This window comes from Oryctolagus cuniculus, chromosome 7 (genome assembly GCF_964237555.1).
Source record: "Oryctolagus cuniculus chromosome 7, mOryCun1.1, whole genome shotgun sequence".
Classification (NCBI taxonomy): Eukaryota; Metazoa; Chordata; class Mammalia; order Lagomorpha; family Leporidae; genus Oryctolagus; species Oryctolagus cuniculus.
The window spans coordinates 3,383,563-3,405,057 of record NC_091438.1 but is presented as its reverse complement, the minus strand read 5'-3'; the positions used below and the strand labels follow the sequence as shown (position 1 = coordinate 3,405,057).

The 21,495-nt window shown below is 53.5% G+C and overlaps 1 protein-coding gene across 1 annotated transcript in view; it reads right to left on the bottom strand.

Moving 5' to 3' along the window:
* The window catches only part of TNN (tenascin N), a 59,557-nt gene extending 46,437 nt beyond the window's left edge, over positions 1–13,120 (bottom strand). Inside the window, exons 1-4 of the mRNA XM_002715032.5 lie at positions 12,860–13,120; positions 6,580–7,023; positions 5,020–5,394; positions 3,212–3,475 (exon numbers count right to left, since the gene is read on the bottom strand). Coding sequence (XP_002715078.2) covers positions 3,212–3,475; positions 5,020–5,394; positions 6,580–6,988 — 1,048 coding nt within the window. The 5' untranslated portion in view covers positions 6,989–7,023; positions 12,860–13,120. The remainder of the gene's footprint in view (positions 1–3,211; positions 3,476–5,019; positions 5,395–6,579; positions 7,024–12,859) is intronic.
* Positions 13,121–21,495: the final 8,375 nt, after the last annotated feature.

Below are 21,495 nucleotides of genomic sequence, written 5' to 3'. Positions count from 1 at the left end.
CGAGGGAGGAGTCACTGCACACACGCACAGGAACGTGCTCACAGCTAAACTATCCCCCTCCCACTCAGAAAGGAGAGCGTGACATGATAATGAGGATGATGCGATGCTCGGGGGGGAAACGGGGGTTGGGGGGAGAGGAAGATGGGGGAGTTAGGATCTTCGGGGAGCACTTTGAACACCAAAAGCCATATCCCAGCTTAAAGTGTGGAACAGGGAAGCCAAGTCCCTTCCCCCTTCAACTCCTTGGAGGCTTTTCTGCCGCCCAGGCCGGCTGAGCACTTGTCAGGGACGTGGGACAGTGTGTGCCTCGTGAGGCTGCGAACTCAGCGACTTCGAGGTTGCCCTGCTCTGGTGTCCCTGGTCCATCTGGCACAGAGACAGCGGCTCGCAGAGGCGTTTCCTCCCTCCTGCCAGCCTAGACGTCCTTCAGAAATGGGATTCCCTGGGGGACAGGTCAGGGGCGAACACTGAAAGTGACTCAGAAGCAGTCGCCCATGGCTTAGGAGAATCGGGAGGGACTGGCAGAGGAGAAAGAAAGGGCTTAATGAGAACATTCGGCCACGACGGGACAAGCATCTCTCAGTGTCTGCGCGTCGGAGGCCCCCTTGGGAGCACATCAGAACGGCTTCAACTGGAATCAGGCCGGACAGAAAGACAAACCTCAGCCTTGTGGGAGTTTACATAAGTTCCTAAAGCGAGATGCCAAGGAGGGTCGCTAGGACTTTTAGCACACATGTCCCTGTGACTCCCGGCAGCCTGGACACTGTTCCATCTGTGTGCAAAAGCAGCCACGGACCACAGAGAGAGAAAGCAAGCGAGCTCCTGCTGGCGGGAGGTAGCCTGGCTCCCGCTCGGGCTGGGTGTCCTCCTGTTGGGCAGAAACCATTTCACAGAATGTCAACTCCAGACTAGCCTCTCTGACCACGCAGACTCAAGGACATAGAGCTACCCTGTGCCCATGTCTGAACAGACACGTGGTGCCCGCTGTCCACCCCGCATAAAGGACTGGGCGTCCCCTCTCCTGACAGATGGGCGTCTGCACTTCATTCTTCTTGCCCAGCGGCAGCTGTAGCTCCCGTTCCTCTTCCCTCCTCCTTTTTTTTTTTTTTTTTTTTTTTTTTGACAGGCAGAGTGGACAGTGAGAGAGAGAGACAGAGAAAAAGGTTTTCCTTCCGTCGGTTCACCCTCCAATGGCTGCTGTGGCCGGTGCATCGCGATGATCCGAAGCCAGGAGCCAGGTGCTTCTCCTGGTCTCCCATGTGGGTGCAGGGCCCAAGCACTTGGGCCATCCTCCACTGCACTCCCTGGCCACAGCAGAGAGCTGGCCTGGAAGAGGGGCAACCAGGACAGAATCCGGCGCCCCGACTGGGACTAGAACCCGGTGTGCTGGCGCCGCAGGCGGAGGATTAGCCTAGTGAGCCACTGCGTCGGCCCCTCTTCCTTCCTTCTAGCTAGGCTTCACCAAGCTCACCAACCACAGAGTAATTCCCATTTTTTTTGCTAATCCAAAGCAAATCCCTGCCTTCTTAAAATTGCCCCCAGGGGCCAGCGCTGTGGCATAGAACACAAAGCCACTGCTTGCAGTGCTGGCATCCCATATGGGCACCGGTTCGAGTTCCGGCTACTCCACTACTGATCCAGCTCTCTGCTATGGCCTGGGAAAGCAGTAGAAGATGGCCCAAGTCCTTGGGCCCCTGCACCCGCGTGGGAGACCTGGAGGAAGCTCCTGGCTTCTGGTTTGGGATCTGCCCAGCTCTGGCCATCACAGCCATTTGGGGAGAAATGCAGATGGAAGATCTTTCTGTCTCTACCTCTCTGTAGCTCTGCCTTTCAAAATAAACAAATAACATCCTTTTTTAAAAACTTCCCCAAATTACCCCAAATTCTATAACCAGTCCCTCCTGACACCCTCTTACTGGAACACCCCACAGCTTTCCATGGTGCGGGCTCTCTCACGCCGAAATCATCAGCAAGCCCAACATGGTCAACTACAGGGGGTTCCTATGGATCTTGGGCTGCAGGGCATTGATGAAGCCAGTTACAAGGCAGTGAGCCTCCGGGAGCCGTTCCAGCTCTGACTCGCCTCACCCCACCCCACCCCATCTCCGCCACCCACAAAGGAGAGGTAGCAAAGCTTCCTGAAGACAGCGCGCTCCAAAGGCCTGGCCATCGGGATCTCCCTGGATCTCCCACAAGGCACAGCGCAGGATGGCAGGGCAACAGACCATCAGTAGCCAGTCCCATGCCCGGGCACGTAGCAGGTGATCCATCAAAACGTGCTGAGTGAGGGAATGGCTCAGTCACTCAGGGCAGCTTTCTCCAAACTCACTGAGATCCAAGCTGCTTTCACGAGCAAACGCGGGTTTCAAACGAGGAGAGTGGGCATTGCTGCTTTGATGTTTGTCCTTGTGAACATTTCAGTGGCGTTTGGGGGCATGCAGGGGGACCCCCTCTCTGCAGCTCCAGCCTCTGCCACCCCCTGCCCCATATCCCAGTTAGGATCTCTGTGAACGGAGTCACCAGGACCCCTAGCCCTGCGGTCACTGGTTCAGCCAGAGGGTCTCCCCAGCAGGTGAGAGGGTAGGAGAGAATTCCAAGGACAGACTCCACTCCCTCCCTCTGGGGGTCCCGTGAACCACCCGCATCCCTCCACCAAAGGCACCTCGGCACCTTCCTACAGCGTTCTCTGGGTCCACCCCTGGCCCCTTCAGCCTGGCAGTGCCAGAGTGTCCCACCACGCAAACCCCACCTGCACTGTACAGCTTTTCCTTACACTTCCTTCCAGGGCTGTGTGTGTCCTCACGCCTGCTGAGATAAATCTAACAGAGCTGGCCCCTGCAGCACACACACACACACACACACACACACCCCTGTTGATCTGGACCAGCTGAATGACCTTGGAAGCCCCGGGTGGGGCTGAGGCCGCCGTGTAGCCCGTGGCTGCTTGCGTGGAGGTACAGGGCCATGAGATCATACTCATCTCAGACACGGAGAGGACCCCGGAGCCCAGCCCAGCAGGCTGGACCGCAGGCTGCAGGGCGCAGTGCGCAGGGAGTAGCAGCGGGGAGAGAACGCGGACTTCTCTCCAGAACCAAGACCACACACTGGCGGTTTTCGCATCTCAAAGCCCACAGCAGACTCACTCCCGAAGGCTGTTTGCAGGGAAACGTGGGAGAGGACACTAGACCCAGGCTGCCCGGCTGCCCCTCACCTGTGGTGGCGAGCAGATGCTGGGGGCTACTCGACACGTCTTTCTTGACGTTGCGCAGGGTGACGATGTACTTGGTTCCAGGCTGCAGCCCGGGAATCTCATAGGTGTGCTGCTCCTTGGGCACCCGGATCTGCTTCGCAGAGAGCTCCTTCCCCAGCGGGTAGTAGCTGAGGAGGTAGTGGTCCACTTCACTGCTGGGCTCCCAGCTCACCAGCAGGGAGTTCTCTGTGCTCCTGACCAGCTGCAGGCCCTGGGGGACGACCACTGCAGGACAGCAGGAGGGGAGGGTGAGGAATGGGGCAGGTCCACGGCAGCCCAGGGGGTGGGTGCTAACTGAGCACCTGCGGTGGAGCACTGTGACGGGATGAGTACTAACTGAGCACCTCCTGTCCAGCACTGTAATGGGACAAGTACTAACTGAGCACCTGCTGTGTAACACTGTAATGGGATGAGTACTAACTGAGCACCTGCGGTGGAGCACTGTAATGGGATGAGTACTAACTGAGCACCTCCTGTATAACACTGTAATGGGATGAGTACTAACTGAGCACTTGCTGTGGAGCACCGTGACGGGATGAGTACTAACTGAGCACCTCCTGTATAGCACTGTAATGGGATGAGTACTAACTGAGCACCTGCTGTATAGCACTGTAATGCAATGAGTACTAACTGAGCATCTGCTGTACAGCACTGTAATGGAATGAGTACTAACTGAGCACCTCCTGTATAGCACTGTAACGGGATGAGTACTAACTGAGCACCTCTTGTATAACACTGTAACGGGATGAGTACTAACTGAGCACCTGCTGTATAGCACTGTAACGGGATGAGTACTAACTGAGCACCTCCTGTATAGCACTGTAACGGGATGAGTACTAACTGAGCACCTCCTGTATAGCACTGTAATGGGATGAGTACTAACTGAGCCTCTCCTGTATAGCACTGTAGCGGGATGAGTGCTAACTGAGCACCTACTGTGTAGCACTGTAATGAGATAAGGAGTACTAATTGAACACCTCCTATATAGCACTGTAATGGGATAAGGAGTAATGAGCCTCTCCTGTCCAGCACTGTAATGATGAGTACTAACTGAGCCTCTCCTGTCCAGCACTGTAATGAGATGAGTACTAACTGAGCACCTCCTGTATAGCACTATAACAGGATGAGTACTAACTGAGCATCTGCCGTGTAACACTTTAATGGGATGAGTACTAACCGAGCACCTGCTGTACAGCACTGTAACGGGATGAGTACTAACTGAGCCTCTCCTGTAATGATGAGCACTAACTGAGCACCTGCTGTACAGCACTGTAATGATGAGCACTGAGCACCTGCTGTACAGCACTGTAATGATGAGCACTGAGCACCTGCTGTACAGCACTGTAGCAGGATGAGCAGTAACCGAGCACCTCCTCTGTAGCACTACATCAATGGTCAGGGTGGAGGGTGCAGACCTGTGCAAGGCACTGCGCTTGGCTCCTCCCCTCGCCCTCGGGAAGGGAAGTCACTGCCTGGGTGAGAGTCAGACTCACCACACACACAGAGCTCAGATCACCAATGAGACCAGCGGTCTCGGAGACCAGGCCCCACTCCGCAGCCTCCCCGGCTCCTGGGGACCTGCCAGAAACGCACATTTCAGGCCGGCCCGTGAGTCAGAATCCGGGAAAGGCTGCGTGTTACGCAGCGCTGGGGGGATGGTGAGCGGGCCAGGGGCCGGCCCTGCGCCTGACCGCGCAGCTGAGGGTCCGGGGCGGCCCCGTGGAGACCAGGGGCGGCCCCGTGGAGACCAGGGCGGCCGGGGCGCTCACCCTGCGCGCAGTCCGGCCCGAGGAAGCCCTCCTCGCAGTAGCACTCGCCCGTGTCGCAGAAGCCGTGGCCGCTGCAGTCGCCGGGGCAGCGCCGCTCGCTGCAGTCCTCCGACGTGAAGTCCTCGTGGCACTGGCAGACGCCGCGCACGCACGCGCCGTGGCCGCTGCAGTCGCCGGGGCAGGCCGGCGAGGCGCAGTCGGCGCCCACGTAGGGCGCGTCGCACAGGCAGCGGCCGTCCTCGCAGCGCCCGTGGCCGCTGCACGCGCCGGGGCAGGCGGGGCGCTCGCAGGCCGCGCCCTCCCAGCCCGGCTGGCAGCGGCAGCTGCAGGTCTCCGGGGAGAAGGTGCCGTGGGCGCTGCAGTGGTGGTTCAGGTCTGGGAGGGAGGCAGAACAAAGGCTGGGGTTGGGGGAGGGAAATCCTCCCGGACGCGCCCCCTCTGATTTTCTAGGGTGACTCCAAGGGGCGGGGCTCCCGAGGGAGGCAGGGTGGGGGGTGGGGTGGGGACCACAGGGAGAATTTTTTATCCTGGCTGGTTGGAGCGTGTCCCTGCCTACCAAGCCGTGCAGAAGCCTGGGAAAGTGGACCCACGGGAGCTCCAAACGCAAGAGCGCGGGCTCAATCGTGGGCAGGAGGGCAGGAGAAGGGCCCTGACCAGGCTGCCGTCGCTGACCCCAGCCGGCCATCTGCTCCCAGCTGGAGGTCTGGCCAGCCAGTGCAGCCCTTGCTCCTACTTCTCAGAAAAGTTTTCTGTCCTAAAAAGGAAGTTGGCGAAGTGGGCCCCCCCCCCCAGAAGATTCCGAGCTGCTGTATGCTCGCGGGGGTGTCCGCGGGGCCCAGTTGTGTCTGCATTCGCAGGAGGTGCTGTTAACCTCAGCGATTTCTTCTGTGCCAAAGTACCACTCATGGCATCTGGATCGGCCTGTGCAGTTTATGTTTTCAAAAAGGTGGGGAGGGAGGGGGAGGAACCCTCACTGATGTTGGTGAAATCAAATTTCAGGGCTTTAACGTTCATCAAATGGTCACCATTCGCTGGATATCCACTATGGGCCAGGAACACAGAAATACACCATGTCTGATTTTCAGAACGACACTAACTGATCAAATTACTCTCCTTTTACAGTTGAGGGAACTTCAAAGAGTCTGCCCAAAGGTGTACCGAAAAAGAAGCAGAACTGGGATTTGAACCCAATCCTGCCCATCTCCAAAACCCTCCGTCTTCCCTCTGTGTGCCTTTGTTTCCCGCTGTGAATGCAGACAGGAGCCACAGGTCAGCGTCTCCGCTAATATGCCCATCGGGGAGCGCTGGCCCCAGCGTCTAGACCCTTCCCAAGAACTGCTGGTCCCTCCCTGCTCCGGCTGCCGGAAGCCTCCTGCAGCCAGTACCACTGAGCAAACGGATGAGCAGCAGGGACAAGCACCATTGCACCCCCACCCCGAGGAAACCCAGAAGGAGAGGGGGCGTGCTCCAGGCTCGGTGCTCCTGAAGCTGCAGGAGCAGCTGGCACGCGGCCGGCCCTCGACCAGGGTTTGCCGCGCGAGTACCGAGTGGGGAACTCACCGGCAGCTCCTGGGCAGCAGCGCTGGGCACTGCACTGCTCTTTCAACTCCGCCATCTCCTCCTCCAGCCTCTTCACCCGGGCCAGGAGGTCCTGGACACTGTCTGCCAGCTCGCAGCCCTTGTGTGGTGTCTGAAGGCGGATGTTATGCCTGAAGACGATGTTCTGCTCCTCCCCGGCCTCTCCCGGGGCCAAGAGGGAAGTCCCTGCGTCGCCGAGGGGCTGAGGGTCAGCCTCCACCTGGACCAGGGCGGACTTGGGCACGTCGATCTTGTAGGTGTGGCTGAGGGTCACCTGCTGGTCCTGGTTGCTGCAACTGTGGGGCTCCGGGGTGGCGGGGGCTGATGCCACCAGCAGCGCAGAGCCCAGCAGGAGCCCCAAGCGGAGGCTGCACAGCCCCTGGGGACGCATCGTTGGGGAGACAGGGAGCAGACCCTCCAGGAGGCCTGCATCCAAGAGAAATGCGAGAGCCAGTCAGGGGCGTTTGAGAGGGACACCGGATTCTAGGCGACCACAGGGAGAATTCACCCGTACGCCCTGTACCGTGGGTCTGCACTGGCTCCCGGTTCGCCCTCACAGTGCACGTGCCTGCCTCCTGCCTACTCGTTTCCACACCACCTGGAGGCCCTGTCCTGCCCTTCTAGGCTCACCTGCACGTGTCTAAGAGGAGCAGGTGTCAGGTGTGGAGGGCCTGCTTTGTTCTCCTTCTCCTTCCTAAGGTCAGTAGCAAGAGCAGCACACAGGCACTTGGCACGGGACAGGCAGTAGTCAGAGTGTTTCGCACATTAACTCAGAACTCACAGCAACGTTGTGGAGTGCGCTGTGATTACCCCTGTGTTGCAGATCAGGAAACTGAGGCACTGCTGCCTTACATGACTCACCCATGTAGAGGAGACACGGCCGCAGCCGCAAAGAAAGAAAAGTGGACCCCGCCCTCCCCCCGACACACACACACACAGACCTTGAGAAGTGGCTGCTACGATTAACTAGTGAAGACACTGCCCCCGTTCTCTGGTCCAGGGAGGGCAAAGTCCTAAGTGCTGCTTCTGTAACTCCTGTCATGAATCTGTCCTAATAAACCTGCCCCTGATACCTCTTTTTTTTTTTTAAGGTTTTATTTATTAATTTAGAGGTAGAATTACAGACGGAGAGACGGAAAGAAATGTCTTCCATCCTCTGGTTAACTCCCCAAACGGCTGCAACGGCCGGAGCTGGGCCAATCCAAAACCAGGAGCCAGGAGCTTCTTCCAGGTCTCCCACAAGGGTGCAGGGGCCCAAGCATTTGGGCCATCCTCCACTGCTTTCCTGGGCCACAGCAGAGAGCTGGATCAGAAGTGGAGTAGCTGGGACCAGAACCGGTGCCCATATGGGATGCCGGCACTGCAGGCGGAGGATTAACCTGTGCCACAGCACTGGCCCCCTCATCTCTTTTACAAACATAACAGATCACCAACCACTGGAAGTGTGGTCCTAGGCCACGTAGGCTGCAATTTAAACCCACCAAAGCTGTAGCAGCTAAGGTGTGATACTGATGAACTATAAATACTGTAAGAAACTTGGGACTGTCGCTTAGTGCTCAAGAAATGATTCCAGCTGAGCCCGCTGGCGCTAATAAACTGCTTGATCCTCCACTGTCTCTGGTGCCTGTTTGAATGAAGGGCACCCACCAGAGGCTTCTGCAACACCCACAGGCGTACTGCGAGGAGAGGCAGGACTTGAGCCCGGGGAAGCTGGCTCCAGAGCCCACGCTTGTCCCCACAACGTCTGCACAGGGGTGGAGCTGAGGGTCAGGAGTCAGAGCATCCTGGGACCACAGTCGGGAAGGGCAGGGCAAGTCCTCAGGCCAAGCTCACTGTTCCCGAGGCCAGTGTCTGCCCTGCAATGTCCCCTTGTACACCAGCAGCATTTCTCATAAACTCTGCTTCTCCAGGAAGCCTTCTCTCCCGTCCACCTGCCTCACCCCAGCTGCAAACTGGATCTCCTGCTAAGCAGAGAAATATGGCCACGTGACCAACCCCTCGCTGCGGGTCTCTTCGTGGCCCAGCTCATGTTGCGGTTACTCTTGGCTATAGCTCATCTCCCTCCCTTCTAGGCCGTCAGCCCCTTAGGGACAGGACCTTGGGGCCTTGTTCCGCAGATCCTCTGGTGCAAGGGAGACCTGGTTTGTCAGTCAGGCCAGGAGACCCTGGCCAGGCAGGAGGTTAGGTTCTGCCTCCCTGGCCAATGGGAGAAGTGGGCCTCCCGTGCTATGGGAGGGCGGGATGGCTCCCAGCTCCCCCAGGGCCAGAGGGCGGGATGGCTCCCACCCTCCCCCACCCTCATCTTCCACGCACAGTCTTTGAGCACAAACAGGCCAGGGGAGGGCAGGCCCACAGCACAGCAGGAGTGGGTAACTCTAGGCTATGGGAGGAGATGCCACAGCTGGATGGGGAATTCCAGCACCCCTGCCCTCTTTCCCACCCCCCCCCCCACACACACACCTCAGGCAGCAGCTGGGGGTGGGGGTGGGGGCGGGACCCAGAGCAACCATGCACCTCAGGGAGGAGTAGAAGGAGGCCAAGGCCACCCCCACCCCGGGCCCTGCCCTGCACTTGTCTGCAGTTCCAGCATCAGGCCTGGGCTGGGAGAAGAAAAGCTGTGACCTGCTTGAGAGACCAAGGAGACACACACACACACACACACACACACAGAGAGAGAGAGAGAGAGAGAGAGAGAGAGCGAACCATCCACTGGTTCACTCCCCAAATGCCTGCTACAGACAGGGTTGGATCCAGCCACAGCCAGAAGCCCAGAACTCAATCCAGATCTCTCTTGCAGATGGCAGGGACCCAAGCAATTGAGCCACTATCTGCTGGCTCCCTAGATATGCTAGCAGGAAGCTAGATCAGAAGTGGAGTTGGGATTCAATCCAGACACTCAGATATTTGATGCAGGCATGCCAAGCAGGCACTTAACCACTGCACCAAAGGCCTGCCCCAGAGCCGACCAGTTCTAAGACCAAAAGCAACCATAAAAGCTTGGGAATCTGAGATTTTTGGCCAGGTGATGTGGCAGTGGGGGACTAGTAGAGTGAGATGGAGGTAAGTATAGCATAAAAAATGATATTTTGCAACCTAAAATGCCCAGCCCAATGACGGAACAGTCACGCCCAAACACGGCACTTAGTCCTGAAGACGGCAACTATGGCTCCCAGGCAGGGAAAACATGCCCTGATTATGCCACCAAAGAGCGCAAGGCCATGGATTCAGAGCCAGGCACCGTCTCAGATAACCCAGCTGTGTGTTTCTATATCTCCACTAGGAACACATACTGCTCTCTGAAGCACCCACTTTATTCACAGTGGCACCCAAGTTTCCCTGTGCAGTCTCCTTCCAGGCGACAACAGAGCTATAAAGTGAGCTCCTGGGCTCATTCCTACCATCCAGCCCCAGACTCACTCACTGAGACATAAATGAGTGCAGATGGTTTTCAGGAAAACTTCTGAACGAATGCAGAACACCATGGAGTCCTGCCATAAACCACAGCGAGGCTGCCACAGCCCCGTCTCCCACTGTTTGTTCTTGAAGACTGGAATATGAGAAACTCCAGAAACTCTGGTCGGAGCCTGCCTGGAGGTCGCCTGTCCGTCGTAATTACAGCAAGATGTCCGGGCTAATGACAGCCTCTCGGATTCCACCCGCTGAGCTCAGATTTTCCTGGGCAAGGTGACTGCTCGAAAGAAGATGGGACTGGGGAGATCCTCAACACTCGGTCAAGGGTGAGGAGCCGGAGGAGAAGCCACTGTGGCAGACCGAGATGTCCCGTGTTAGCAGCACAAGGAAGGCATGACTCCACAGCAAACCAGACCCCTCCACAGGGTGGGAGGGAGCCCCGAGGGCCCACATTTCATCCAGAGAAAGGCAGGATGATGCGTTTCCCAGCAGGGGTGATGACTCTATGGAGCAGTGGTTCCCCCACCACCACCCCGAAAACAGGGCGGAGGCTTCGTATCGCACTGGGAGAAGGGTGTTTAAGCAAAGGGAAGCCACTTGCAGGAAGCCCGGTGCCCGAGAGTCAGTTTTATCAAGGCCGATCATGACTTTAATTCTGACTTCAAGAGAGGCCTGGGGAGGTGTGGGAAGGTGGGGTCAGAGGCACACGAGGAGTCAGGCCTGCAGGGTTTTCTTAAATCCCAGCATCACCAAGACTTCGGTCTGCAGGGGCCTTGGCCAGGGCAGAAGGGTGGACTGTGAACCCCAAGGGTCTTCTCCAGCCCCAGGCCTGGATGGTCTCTAAGTCACCTCATTTTCTCCGAAGGACACGCTCCCTCCATCGGAGGGAAACAAGAGTACCACTTACCCCAGAGAAAGCTGTTGCCAATTTGTAGCCACTATTACAGACCTTTATACTTAAATTCAGGGTTTTCTCCAGTTCCCTTATGAGCTCATCCTGCCTTTGCAATTAACCACAAGCAAATGAGAGAACTGCTTTGGGTTTTAGAAACACTGCATTAGGATGGGTTTCCAATGGAATCACTTAAGAAGATGTTCTGTCCCCAAATGATAGGGTAGACAGCACTGAACCATGAAGGAAAATGCGGGAATTGAGTGGCTGGTGAGGCATCGGCATCGCAAATGTCACTGGCAAACTTGTCATTTGTTCCTTGGCCCTGTCGAGTACACTTTGCCACTGATACACAACCAGGAGCCCTGGGAGACTCTGGGCTCTTCTGACCCAAATAGTTGGTCCAGGAGATTACCTAAGTACATTCTTGAGTACCTAAGAAGGCTGCACTGGCTCCGCTCATCGTGGACTGAAGACGTGGGCAGCCCATGCCACCTCTGTGTCTTCCTCTTTGTGTTTGCCAGAGCGTCCGATGTGCAAGGCAGCACCGTTTCTCTGGGCCAGACTCCAGCTGAACCAAGTACATAAGTCTCTGTGACATTGAACTCTTCGGTTGGGGATTCCATATGGGACACAAGACAGCTGGGTGTGGGCAAGAATGAAAAATGTGGTTGTGTGTGACAAGGCTTCACAGGGTCCCCGTCCAGGTCTCACTGTCTCTCCCCACTCTGCTAATTTAGTGGGGCCCACCCGAGGGGCCCAGGCAGTCCTGGGAGCTGCCTCTCTTAGCGCGGGGCGGGGCCAGGCTCCGAGCTAGGCACTGGAGAGGCTCCTCAGCTCAAGCAGGAGGGAATGGCTTCCTCCCACAAGGACCTGCCTGCAGCTTCCGTGAGATTCAGAGTCGTGGGTAAGACCGGCAGGGGTTCTTCCTCCTGGGCGGTCGGTTGCAGACACTGTCCCCTTGACCCTGGCTCTGCAACACACACCCACATGCCCCAAGGCATGATCCTTGCCAGGGCCCAGCACTGGCTGAGCAGGTGTCTCGGATACCTCGGCGACAGCTCGGTTTCTCCAAACACCTAGTGGGCTTTGGGCACCGTGGCTCATCAGTGTCCCGATGTGGGTAGTTTGTGACTTTCATGGTGAGACTTGTTCTTCTTTTAGTGCCTGTATAAGCAAGACACGATTCTCATGCTTCCCAGTAAACACCCCGCCTGCTCTCACTCACCCTTTCCCTCTTCTCCCCCGACTCCATCCCAAACACAAAAACTAATAAAGCAGAGGTCAGACCTCCAAAAACTAGCCTACCACGTCGCTTCTTAAAATATTTCAAAAATATTTTCCTTGAGGCATTGTGAGGGTAATAGAGTGGGAATTTGGGAGAGAGACCTTGTCCTCTTACAAATAACCATTAAAACCTGCAGAAGTAAATGTTCGGGTCAACCACAAAGCCTTCCCAAGGCACACGCGACGTCATCCTAACTGGTACACACAAAAGGCAGAAAAGGGAACGTTCGAAGTTTCTTGATCACAACAGTAAGTTCCGCCTTAGAAAGTAAAAGAACAGTGAGAGACAACAGAAACGAAATCACTCCACCATCGCCACCACCGCAGAGAAAGGGCTTTGACGTTGTAAAAAAGTCAGCAAAGAAAAGAGACGAGGACATGTTCAGCTTAAAGGAGACATTTTAGCCAAAAACTGGCCCCTCCAGGTAGAATCCAGTCCAAGGCAGACTGCATCGGGCCAGGTGAGAGGACACCTAGATGCCTCCCTGCTGGGCACCAAGTGGCCCGGCTGCGGGTGTGGTGCGCAGGTCCCGAGACAGCTCCCAGCTCCGGTTTGACTGCAGGATTGGTGGGCGGCTGATTATACTGCCTTGGTGGGTCCTCGGGCCCAGATCTGGGACCTTCCCCACTGGACACCTTGCTCCTTCTCCCCGGCAAAGCTGCCACTCTTACCTGGGAGACTGCTGGGCACCACTTCCGACGCTTGCGCCCGCTGTGAGCCGGGCCCCTCTCACTGCAGACCTCGGCGCTGGTCTGTCCCACTGCTTTCTCTCTTGGCTTCCTTCCCTGGGTTTAAATCCTGCCTGGGCCAGAGGAGGAGCCAATGGGGACTCCTGGGCGTTTTCCTCTCTTCCCGGCTGGGACTCCGTTAGGACCCAATGAGCAGTTCCTTCTCTTATCCTAATGAGGAGAGACAAAAATATACGTTTCCCTCTTCCTTTTTACTTCGATTACGCAGCGGCTAAAAATATCAGAGGCTGTTTCCATTTAAGTGGATCCAGAATAAGGATATTAAAAGGGTTTGTCTGGCCTCGAGCTGGGTCTCAGGGTTAGAAAGTGTGTTTATGCTCTCTCTCTCTCTCTCTCTCTCTCTCTCTGCTGTGTCAGGCATTCGGGGACTTCTGCCTACCAGTTTTAAATAAAAAAAGATTTTTAGCACCGGGAGAAAGGAGCAGAGCCCTTCCTCTGCCCCCACCTCCCCCCGGCAGCATCTCACACCTGTGAGTGGCAGGCAGGGCTCTGAGGGACCGAGAGGGAGAAGAGCAGCCCTAGGCACCAATCGCAGTCCTCTCTGGCCCCCACGTCTTTCCAGATGCTGCCCCCTCACGGGACCCAGGAGAGGATAGCAGCTCCTCCCTTGGGCCCCCTTCCTCTTGTGCCATCAGATGGACGGACTTCCAGCCTTTCTATGGACCACAGCCATTTCTGTATGTCATGGGCTGACACCTGTGGCTCTTCCTTACCTTCCATGACTCTCCTCCCCTGCCTGGAGTAGGCTCTGGAGGGCTGAGCCACCAGAGGACACAAGGAGCCTGTGTGTTCCCTCTCCAGTGGGTGGGCGTCAGGTGTTGTTGGAAGGAAAGAGGAGAAGGGAGAGGACGGGAAAGATGGAGACTAAGTTCCAGGGTGGGCTCAGAGCCGGACTGCCTGGCTCCAAAGCCTGTATCTGACACTGGCAAATGGCTTCATGTCTCAGCTTACTCATCTCTAAAATGGGATAATAGGGGTCTTGTGAGGATTTAATGAGTTGTCGCATAGAAAGAATTTAGATTGGTGCCCAGGATACATAGCAGGCTTCATATACCAGCCGCTGTTGGGATTATTTTCACTTTTGGTTCTTCTACGTGTCCTATAAGTAGTCTTTGATAATATGCAGAAAGGTCCGTGGCTCTCGGCCCTTCTTACTTTGTACCCACAGGTGGTTCTGCTCTCTGCCGCTGGAACCAGGGCCTGCCATGCACAGAGGGGAGCAGTGTGGAGTGCAGTGGGGTGTCACCAGAAAGCCCCCAGCCCCAAGCATCTCTTTTCCCCCTTGGACTTTGTCACTGCTTCTTCGATGGGAAACGCCCCGTGGAGGAGCCTAGGACTGATGCCGCGTCACATTGCTCTCCTTCTCTGGATTTACTTTCAAAGAGCCCAGTTCTCTGTTCTTGGGAAGTGCTGTGCATGTTGGATAAGCGTCGGATGTATGTCACTTCCGCTGCACCTGATTGGCCAGAGTTAGTCACATGTTCACACACAGCTGCCAGAGAGTCCACTGTGTCTCTCGGAGGGCGAGGTCAAGTGTCCATCTGGAACCCAGGGGCTTTGTGAGAGAGGAAGGGAGGGAGAACGGCACTGATGGACAGCTTGAAGTACTGCAGCTCGCACCCAAACCTCATTGGCAAAATTCCCCACAATCAAGACATCTCATCATGGCCAGAGCCGTGGCTCACTAGGCTAATCCTCCGCCTGCGGCATCGGTACACCGGGTTCTAGTCCCGGTCGGGGCACCGCATTCTGTCCCGGTTGCCCCTCTTCCAGGCCAGCCCTCTGCTGTGGCCAGGGAGTGCAGTGGAGGATGGCCCAAGTGCTTGGGCCCTGCAGCCCATGGGAGACCAGGAGAAGCACCTGGCTCCTGGCTTTGGATCAGCATGGTGCGCCGGCGCCGGCCGCAGCGGCCATTGGAGGGTGAACCAACGGCAAAGGAAGACCTTTCTCTCTGTCTCTCTCTCTCACTGTCCACTCTGCCTGTCAAAAAAAAAAAAAAAAAAAAAAAAAAAAAAAAAAAAAAAAAAAAAAAGACATCTCATCACACCACTCCCTGACTGGTGTTCACCAGAACCCGTCACCATTACTTGCAGGAGTAAGCTTCTACGGTTCTCTTAAAGGGACAGGCATTTGGTGCAGGGGTTAAGATGTCACTTGGGAAGTGACGCCTGGTTCAAGTGCTGGCTCCACTTCTGATTCTGTATTCCTGCTAATTCACCCTCTGGGAAGGTAGCAGTTGAGTGCTCATGGAGCTGGATCCTTGCTACCCATGTTGGAGACCCGACTGAGTTCCCAGTTCCTAACTTCAGCCTGGCCCAGCCCTGGCTTTAAGGACATTAAGGAGTGAACCACTGGATGGAAGATTTATGACTGTCCCTGTGGTCTTCAAACAAAAATGAAAATAAATAAATAAATAAATAAAAACTTCCCAAAGAACCAAACTATCTAAACAACATTAAATTCCTTTTTTCAACTTTATATAAATTCTTTTTCATGGTCCCAAACCCTATACTGAGTCTTCTGCCCACGTAAATACTTAATTCAACTGGGTTGAGTGGTAGAAATAAATGAAAGAAAAGGAGTTGGGTCAAGTGTCTGGGTCATAACCGCCCGAGGGGAATATGTAAGACAGTGCCAAAGAGGTCAGAGAAAGAACACTTCAGAGCAAGGCATGACCGGAGCACATAGCCTCCTTCGCCCAGCCAAGACAGAATCTACAGGAGTCGCTGATGGTGGCAGAGGGACTGGAGGTTTGGCATATCCCATACATTATAGGACCAAGGTTGAAACTAGTTTTTTTTTTTTTTTTAAGATTTATTTATTTAATTGAAAGTCAGAGTTACACAGAGAGGGAAGGAGAGGCAGAGAGAGAGAGAGAGAGAGGTCTTCCATCCGCTGGTTCACTCCCCAACTGGCAGCAATGGCCAGAGCTGGGCCAATCAGAAGCCAGGAGCCAGGAGCTTCCCCTATGTGCTGGGGCCCAAGGATTTGGGCCATTTTCCACTGCTTTCCCAGGCCATAGCAGAGAGCTGAATTGGAAGAGGAGCAGCCAGGACTTGAACTGGCCTATATGGGATTCTGGCACTGCAGGCGGCAGCTTTACCCGCTATGCCACAGTGCCGGCCCTGTGAAACCAGTTTCATTTGACTTCAAAGACAGGTAACCTTGGCTGGCTCCTGAGTTAGGAGATTTCTCCCTAGAGCCTCTCACTTAGGGCCCTGCAGTGCTGGTTGACTGCTGTGTCCATGCCACGGCCCCTTAAGTTCAGTATGGGCTTCCGGAGAATGAGCACTGTGTCATTTACTGCCTTCAGTAGCAGACGCATGGCAAAGTGCATGATAAGTTGCCCAAAACTCCATCGGGACAGATTTTCTCGGTAGACCAAGAGCAAGGCAAGTTCCCACACCTACTGGGCCCAAACCATGGTGGCAGGCAGTGTTTTGTCTGCTTCCCTAATAACCTTCCCTCCCTCTTTCCCAAGAGAGTGCTGGCTCTATTTCAGTAGCTACTCACTTCCTCCTGATCTGGGGCTTCAGGAGGCGAGTTCTGACATGAAGGAGGAGAATGCTGGCAGAGAGTCAAAGAAGGCCTACATTGCTTAAAAAAAAAAAAAAACTAAGCGCCAAAGAAGAGATGGCTACTACCACGTCTGCGTGGAGTGACTGGTACTGTGGCAGGCACCTTGGAACCAACCATAAGGGGTAGTGGTCAAAGAAGGGAAGGGGAGCTTTCGCTCTCCTCTTCGGATGAGTGCCTTCTGGGTGACAAAAGCAAAGGGAGAGAGAGCCTAGCCATGCTAACAGAGGCCCCAGATATTCGAATGAGTTCTGCCAGTGCTAGGGGAGCCACCCAGCTCCATCCAGCCCGAACTGCCAGCCACAGAATTGTGAGCGAATAGATGATTGCTTGTAAGTCACTACACTTTGGATGCATTTGCAATGCAACAATGGAAAAATGATACAACAGTCTAACATGAGACTAATTTCATCTCCTTATTATGTTCAAATAGAATAACTCGTTCCAGAACAACCTGGAAAAAGTCACTGGTTCAAATGCTGCTTCAACCAACATGTTATTATATCATCTTCTTTATTTGAGAAAAATATAGGAAAAAGCATTTCAGCTGCAGTCATCTGCCTTCATTTTCAAGTGTTTGTCCTGAGAAATCACCAAAAACCCAGCAGGCCCATGTGCTGGCTCTGGGGGAGCCTGGTTCACTTGTGTCTAGTTCGGAGAACCAGAGCTGGTCTCATCTGGTTTTGGTCGGTTTGAGTTGGTTGGAAGATATGTCTTAGTATCTTTCCTTAGGGTTCTGCTGAGTCTAAAGGAACCGAAATAAAACCTGAACAGATCTCTGTAGTCAGGATCTCGTCTCAGCCACCTCATCTCTCCTCTCTCTTCTCATACTCCCTCTCTCTCCTCCCCCTCTCCCCTCTTCCTCTTTGTCTCCCTCTTTCCCCCCTCCTTCTCCCTCTCCCTCCCCCTCCCCTCCCTCTCCCTCTCCCTCTCTTCCCCTCTCCCTCTCTCCCCCTCTCCCTCTCCATCTCTCTCTCCCCCTCTCCCTCTCCCCCTCCCTCCCCCTCTCCCTTCCCCTCCCCCTCTCCCTCTCCCTTCCCCTCCCCCTCCCCCCTCTCCCCCTCCCCCCCTCTCCCTCTCCCCCCCTCTCCCCCTCCTCCCTCTCCCTCCCCCCCTCCCTGTCTCCCCCTCCCCCTCCCTCTCCTCTCTCTTTCCTTCTCTCAGCTGTAAATTGGATTACATGTCCTCCACTCGCAGGATCATGTCCCTCCTGCTCCCCGTGTAGGAGGTTCTGAATTCAAGACCCTCAGTGTTTACAGGGAGGGTTCATCTTTGGCTTCAGATGTGGGAGGGCACTTCTGTAAAAACAGACAGCAGAATATGGAACTCAGCAAAGAAGCAGCTTCATTACCCCCTTCAAGGCGATGAAGGACCTTGCTTCTTCCCCTGTCAACATCTCCTCCTCTTGCATCAATGATTTGTGATGTCCATCTCAGTAGAAGTCACTCTCTCCTTATTCCTCTCCTTGGGTGGTACTAGTTGCTATTAACCAGTGGCCGACCTGCGTAGAACCAGAGTTGGGTTTGCAGCCAGCGGCCTCGGATCTCGTAGAGAAGGAGTTCGGTCTTTAGGAGGCTCTTCAAGCATATTTTGCCCGGGGGTTGCTATTTTTAAGACATCATTATTGCTTTCATTATTAGAGTAATCTACGATAGACTGACTAGAAAATGCAGAAAAATATAAAGAAGAAAATGAACATTTCCTGCAATTCCAAGAGATAACCACTGATTCTTTCTACATGGAGAGATATACATACCTGAAAAAATTAGGGCGGGTATTGTGGCACAGTGCATTAAGCCGCCACTTGCAATGCCAGCATCCCATATCAGAGTAATCATTTGAATCCCTGCTGCTCTGCTTCCTGCTAATCCACCTGAGCAGGCAGGAGAGGAAGCCCAAGTGCTTGGCTCCCGCCACGCATGGGGGAAACCAGGATGGAGCTCTTGGATCGTGGATTTGGCTTTGCCCAGCCCTAGCTGCTGTAGCCATTTAGGAAGTGAATCAGTAGATGGACGATGTCTCTCTCTCTCTCTCTCTGCTCTCCCTATCAGTCTACTTTTCACCTGAATAAATGAAAAGCCTTTTAAAAAGATTAAATAATCAAGATTCTATTACATGGAGAATGTTTTTCTGCTTTTTGCTCTCTATTTTTTGCTGTATTTTTCCAAGACATGCGTAGTACAGTTAGCTGCCCTTCAGTGTCCATGGTGTATGGGTTCCAGGACACCCCACAAGTACCAAAATCGGCAGATTCTCGAGTTCCTTTAACCAAATGGGCTAGAATTTTCCTATAACCTTTGCCCATCTTCCCATGCACTGTGAATTACTCTAATTGCTTATTCAATACTAGATTACTTACAGTACAAATGCAATGTAAATGCTGTTTATATGACAGATTTCCTCAATACGTGCAAAGACAAGGCAAGTTCCACAAACGTGGCGTGGCGGAAGGCTCTGCTCCGTCTGCCTCCACACCAGCCCTGCACTTCTCTCCCGAGAGGACACTGATTTTATTTCATGCCGACTCACTTCCCCTAATCTTGCAGGAACAGCTGGAACCCTGTATTGGATAGGGAATAACGACCAAAACCGAGTCTGCACATGTTACAGGCACGTATCTGACTGTCGAATGTGTCCGATCCCTGGTTGGTTGAAATAAACGTAGAATCCACAGACGTGGAGACGCTATCATATGCGCATCTGACGCACAGGGGAAGAGACTGATTACCAACAGACATAAAGGAATTTGGGGGAGTAACAGCAACGCTCTGTAGTCTGATTGTGGCCCTTGACACAGGATGTAAAAACATTGCCAGAACTCACCAGACTGCATTCTTTAAAGGAGCAGATTTTAAAGTGTCTAATTGTGTCTCAATAAACCTTACTAAAGAAATAGAAGAAAAAAGTGCTTGGTAAAGGATGCCGACACAACCGGACCCAATGTTGCCCAGCTCTTGGGAGCACGCGGGAATCACCTGGGAGTTTTCAATAAAATAAGTCGGCAGTGTTGGGGAAGAGGGGAACAGAGACCACGGTTTAATTGTCCAGGGGTCAGGCCCAAACCCTCTGTTTTCTACAAGCTACTGGATGGTTCTAAAATGTGCGAATGTACACCCAGAGTTGGGAACCTCCTGCTCTACACAACAGGTCCTTTAGACCAAGGAGACAGGAGAAGATAACATGGGATGGGTACAAGTCACAATCATAAAATGGTTTTATAAATTTTTCAAATTAAATATTCGTGAGTCCACTGATACATTTGCCCTAATTTGCAAATCCCCACAAAAGTCATACACATATTTTTAGTGAGCTATAATTCACATAACATGAAATTCATCCTTTCGAAGTGTACCATTCAGTGGTTCTCAGTATGCACAAGATTCTGCAGCCGTCGTCATCATCTCTTTGGAAACATGCTCATCAAGTCCAAAATAAATCCAACCACACGCCTAACGGCAGGCATTTCCCACTGCCCCTCCCCCAGCCAGTGACAGCTACCAATCTGCTTTCTTCCTATGAATTCGCTGATTCCGGACGTTTAAAGTAATGGTCTTTTTTGCCTTCTGTGTTGTCTTGTTACCGGATTCTTTTGCTTAGCAATGTTTTCAAGGGTCACCCATTGCATGTATCAGAACGTCATTCCTTTTTGGGGCTGAATAATATCCTGTTATATGGATATACCATATTTTGTTGACCCGCCGTTTATCAATTTATGGAAATTTGAGTTGTTTCCACCTTGGGGCTATAATAAATAATGCTGCTATAAGGCCGGCGCCACGGCTCAATAGGCTAATCCTCCACCTGTGGCACCGGTACACCAGGTTCTAGTTCCGGTCGGGGCGCCGGATTCTTTCCTGGTTGCCCCTCTTCAAGGCCAGCTCTCTGCTGTGGCCCGGGAGTGCAGTGGAGGATGGCCCAAGTGCTTGGGCCCTGCACCCCACGGGAGACCAGGAGGAAGCACCTGGCTCCTGCCATCGGATCAGCGCGGTGCACCGGCCGCAGCGCGCCAGCTGTGGCAGCCATTGGAGGGTGAACCAATGGCAAAAGGAAGACCTTTCTCTCTGTCTCTCTCACTACCCACTCTGCCTGTCAAAAATAATAATAATAATAATGCTATGAACATTTGTGCTCAGTTTTTGTGTGTATGCATGTTTTGGTTGGTCTTGTGTATTTACCTAGAAATAGAATTGATTGCGGTACTGAATACTAATTTTATATTTACCTGTTTGAGGAACTGCCAAACGATTTTCCTAAGTGGCTGCACCATTTTACACTCCCACAGTAATAGACAGGCATTCCAATTTTCCCACATCCTCATCAATACTTGTTATTGTCTATCTTGGTTTCAATGTAGTCATCGCAGTGGGTGTGATGTGCTATTGATTTGCATTTCTCTAATCATTAATGAAGATAAGCAGTTTTTCACGTGCTTATTGGACATCTGTGTATTTCTTTGCAGAAATGTCTATTCAAGTCTTTTTCTCACTTTTTAATTAGGTTATTTGTCTTTCTATTATTGAATGCCAAAAGTTCTTTAGATACTTTGGACACTAGACCCTTAATAGGTATATGAGACACAAACATTTTCTCCCATCCATTGGATATCTTTTCACTTTTTTAAATATTTATTTACTTATCTGAGTGGTAGAGTTATAGACAGAGAGAGGGAGAGACAAAGAGAGGTCTTCCAACTGCTGGCTCACTCCCCAAATGGCTGCAATGGCTGGAGCTGGACTTGGTTGGAAGCCAGGAGCCAGGAGCTTCTTCTGGGTCTCCCATGAGGGTGCAGGAGCTCAAGCACTTGGGCCATCTCCTACTGCTTTCCCAGGCCACAGCAGAGAGATGGGTTGAAAGAGTAGCAACCAGGACACAAACTGGTGCCCATATAGAATCTCAGCTCCACAGGCAGAGGCTTAGCCTACTACATCACAATGCCGATCCCTCTTCTCACTTTCTTGAAAGTGTGATTTGAAGCGCAATAA